The 4,067-nt window shown below is 43.2% G+C and overlaps 1 protein-coding gene across 1 annotated transcript; it reads left to right on the forward strand.

Moving 5' to 3' along the window:
• Positions 1-214: 214 nt before the first annotated feature.
• Positions 215-711, forward strand: LOC128505259 (40S ribosomal protein S3a-like; the record flags this gene model as incomplete). Its single annotated transcript, XM_053475568.1, has 1 exon — positions 215-711. A coding segment is annotated over one exon (474 nt), but the record flags the coding sequence as incomplete, so codon positions are not given.
• Between the last annotated feature and the right edge of the window lie 3,356 nt (positions 712-4,067).

The raw sequence follows: 4,067 nt of genomic DNA on the forward strand, positions 1-4,067 counted from the left end.
ACCGCCCCCCGGCTGTGACAGAATCCTGAAACGAAACACAGAACCGGGTAGGCTGGCACAACAAAAAGCCCAGAACATTCTTACGCACCAACCTTATATACCCCCTTAACTTCCTCCCCCTCCCCGTTGAACTTTCTTTGACCCCCTGACCTAGCCCTGCTCTGCACCCCTGTCAGGGCCCCCTCCGTTCCATGCAGACTACGTGGGCATCAGTATATGTGAGTCAGGAGAAAGCAGGGTCATATATCCATGCAGAGAGGCTCACGTTGATGTGAAGACCACAGATGGCTACCTACTTTGCCTATTCTGTGTTGGATTCACCAAAAAGCGTAACAACCAGATTAGAAAGACTTCTTATGCCCAGCATCAGCAAGTGCGTCAGATCCGCAAGAAGATGATGGAAATCATGACTCGTGAAGTGCAGACAAATGACTTGAAAGAAGTTGTTAACAAGCTAATTCCAGACAGTATCGGCAAAGACATTGAAAAGGCCTGCCAGTCCATCTATCCTCTACATGATGTGTATGTACGCAAAGTGAAGATGCTGAAAAAGCCAAAGTTTGAGCTGGGCAAACTTATGAAACTACATGGTGAAGGCGGTGGTGCTGGGATGCCTGCAGGAGATGAGACAGGCGCCAAAGTAGAGCGGGCTGATGGATATGAACCCCCACTTCAGGAATCTGTCTGAGATGCATAATCTGAATTAGAGCCTGTAAAGAAAATATATATTTTTATATATATATATATATATATATATATATATATATATATATAAAAATGTAGATATATATATATCCACGCCGAGGACGCAAAACCAACTGCCTGGTGGTGTAAAGGTAAAGTAACTTGCCTACCATACCAAGGGTTGCTGGTTCGACTCTTGCTGGCTCCTCTGTGGTGTTAATGTTTACAGAGTGTCTATGTTATTTTAGAGTAGGGGCGTATATATAAGTATATGTGAGTCAGGAGAAAGCAGTGACATATTTCCACGCCGAGAGCACAAAACCAACTGCCTGTTGGTGTAAAGGAAAAGTAACCTGCCTTCCCTGCCAATGATTGATGGTTCGAATCCTGATGGATCCTCTGTGGTGTATATATTGTTTTAGAATAGGGGCGTATATATAAGTATATGTGAGTCGGGAGAAAGCAGGGTCATATATCCACGGCGAGAACGCAAAACCAACTGCCTGGTGGTGTAAAGGTAAAGTAAACTGCCTTCCGTACCAAGGATTGCTGGTTTGAATCCTGATGAATATATTGTTTTAGAATAGGGGCGTGTATATATAAGTATATGTGAGTCGGTAGAAAGCAGGGTCATATATCCACGGCGAGAAAGCGCAGTCGGCTGCTCGGTGGCGTGAAGGTATAGTTGCCTGCCTGACATACAATGGATCGCTGGTTCGAATCCTCATGATGACTTCTGTGCGTAAGTACGCAGTGTGGCTCTGCTTGTGTGTGCTAGTTGATGGTGTTAAAGTGGCTCTGTGGCACTCTAACGTTGGACACTTACATACACATCTACAGCCTCACCTGCATACGCATAGCTGGTTGCGGACAAGGTTGCGGGTAACACTTGAAGGTTGCACTAAGCCGTGTGTCCTCACATGCAGTGGCCGAAAACACTGGTTGCGGAAAAGGTTTCGGAATGTGTGCGCATCTGCTTGACCCGTTCATGTGCATGCACAGTAGCCCACACAGTGACTTACATGGAGAATCATCATGGCGGATACGATACTGGAGATCTGGAGTATGATGGGGCATCACCGGCAGCCACCCCTTTCCTTCTCTCTGCTTCTTTCGGGACAGAAATAAACACAATATACTCTTTGTATATTGTGAGACAAAGACCCCCTTCAGGGGGTTTTACTCACTTCAGGGGGTGTTGTCATGGGCGCATGTCCCCCACCATCCATGCAACATGTATAAAGTATAGCAACATGTATAAAGTATAACTAAAACATGTATAAAGTATAACTAAAGTAACATGAATAGAGTATAAAGGTAACATGCAATAGAGTATAAAGAAAAACAATAATTGAAACACTTAATTAATTAGAAACACTTAATTAATTAGAAACACTTAATTAATTAGAAACACTTAATTAACAAAGTGTAACACCTTAGTAATAATATATCTAAGTGGTTTACTATACTTTGTTAATTAAGTGTTTCAATTATTGTTTTTCTTTATACTCTATTGCATGTTACCTTTATACTCTATTCATGTTACTTTAGTTATACTTTATACATGTTGCTATACTTTATACATGTTGCATGGATGGTGGGGGACATGCTCCCATGACCACAACCACACCCCCCCTGACGTGAGTAAAACCCCCTGAAGGGGGTCTTTGTCTCACAATATACAAAGTAATATATTGTGTTTGTTTCTGTCCCGAAAGAAGCAGAGAGAAGGCAAAGGGGTGGCTGCCGGTGATGCCCCATCATACTCCGGATCTCCGGTATCGTATCCGCCATGATGATTCTCCATGTAAGTCGCTGTGTGGGCTACTGTGCACACACATGAACGGGTCAAGCGGATGCACACACATTCCGAAACCTTTTCCGCAACCAGTGTTTTTGGTCACTGCGTGCAAGGACACACGGCTTAGCGCAACCTTCAAATGTTATCTGCAACCGGCTATGTGTATGCCGGTGAGGCTGTAGATGTGTATGTAAGTGTCTGATGTTAGAGTGCCACAGAGCCACTTTAACACCATCCACTAGCGCACACAAGCAGAGCCACACTGCATACTTACATGCAGAAGTCATCATGAGGATTCGAACCAACAATCCATTGTATATCAGGCAGGTAACTATACCTTCACGCCACCGAGCAGCTGATTGTGTTTTCTCGCCGTGGATATATGACCCTGCTTTCTCCCAACTCACATATACTTACATATATGCCCCTATTCTAAAACGATATATTCATCAGGATTCGAACCAGTGATCCTTGGTATAGTATGCAGGTTACCTTACCTTTACACCACCAGGCAGTTGGCTTTGCTTTCTCGCCGTGGATATATGACCCTGTTTTCTCCTGACTCACATATACTTATATATATGCCCCTACTCTAAAATAACATATACACCACAGAGGATCCATCAGGATTCAAACCATCGATCCTTGGTATGGTAGGCAGGTTACTTTACCTTTACACCACCAGGCAGATTGCTTTGCTTTTTTGGCGTGGAAATATGTCGCTGTTTTCTCCTGTCTCACATATCCTTACATATACTCCCCTACTCTAAAATAATATATACATTCAACAATTATTCACTAACACCACCTTGTAGCCATCTGGATTCAAACCAGCGACCCTTTGAATGTTGGGCTGCTTACCTTACCTTACCTTTACGCCACCACGTGTGCAACTGGCTCTGTTGTTTCCTCTCCTAAGGAATATGATGCCTATCTCCTGACTCACAAATACTTACATGCACCTACGCTAACACGATACATGCCCTTTAAAATTATGCATTTCTAACACTATATATATATATATATATATATATATATACACACAAAGTAACTATAACAATACATACTTCCACTTTAACACTAAAACATGTAACGCGATATGAACCGGCAACCCCTTTGCACATCAAGCGAGGCATATTACCATTACCAGGGAATCGGAAGCGATGTGCCGCCATGACCCTGTGTTCTCCTCACTTACATTTACTGACATATACCCTCTCTAAAACATTACATACACCCTACATATATACACAGCAACTGTAACAATATATACTCACACTAACACAATAAAGGAGCCTCGAAAACACTAGATACAGAAATACCAAATATAAATAAATATATACACTGCAAAATACTTACACGCAATAAAGAAGCCATTGAAGTTCGCACCAAGAATGCCTTATGTAACAAGTAGGTCACATTACCGTTACACCATCAAACAACCAGGTTCTTTGGGATATCACCATAGATCAGGGGCGTCCAACATGCGGCCCGCGAGACCTCGAGGTGCGGCCCGCGTCAGATCGGCAGCCAGGGCAACCGATCTTACGTGAGCCGCACCTCAAGCTACTTACTTGTGGGA

This window comes from Spea bombifrons, chromosome 9 (assembly GCF_027358695.1).
Source record: "Spea bombifrons isolate aSpeBom1 chromosome 9, aSpeBom1.2.pri, whole genome shotgun sequence".
Classification (NCBI taxonomy): domain Eukaryota; kingdom Metazoa; phylum Chordata; class Amphibia; order Anura; family Pelobatidae; genus Spea; species Spea bombifrons.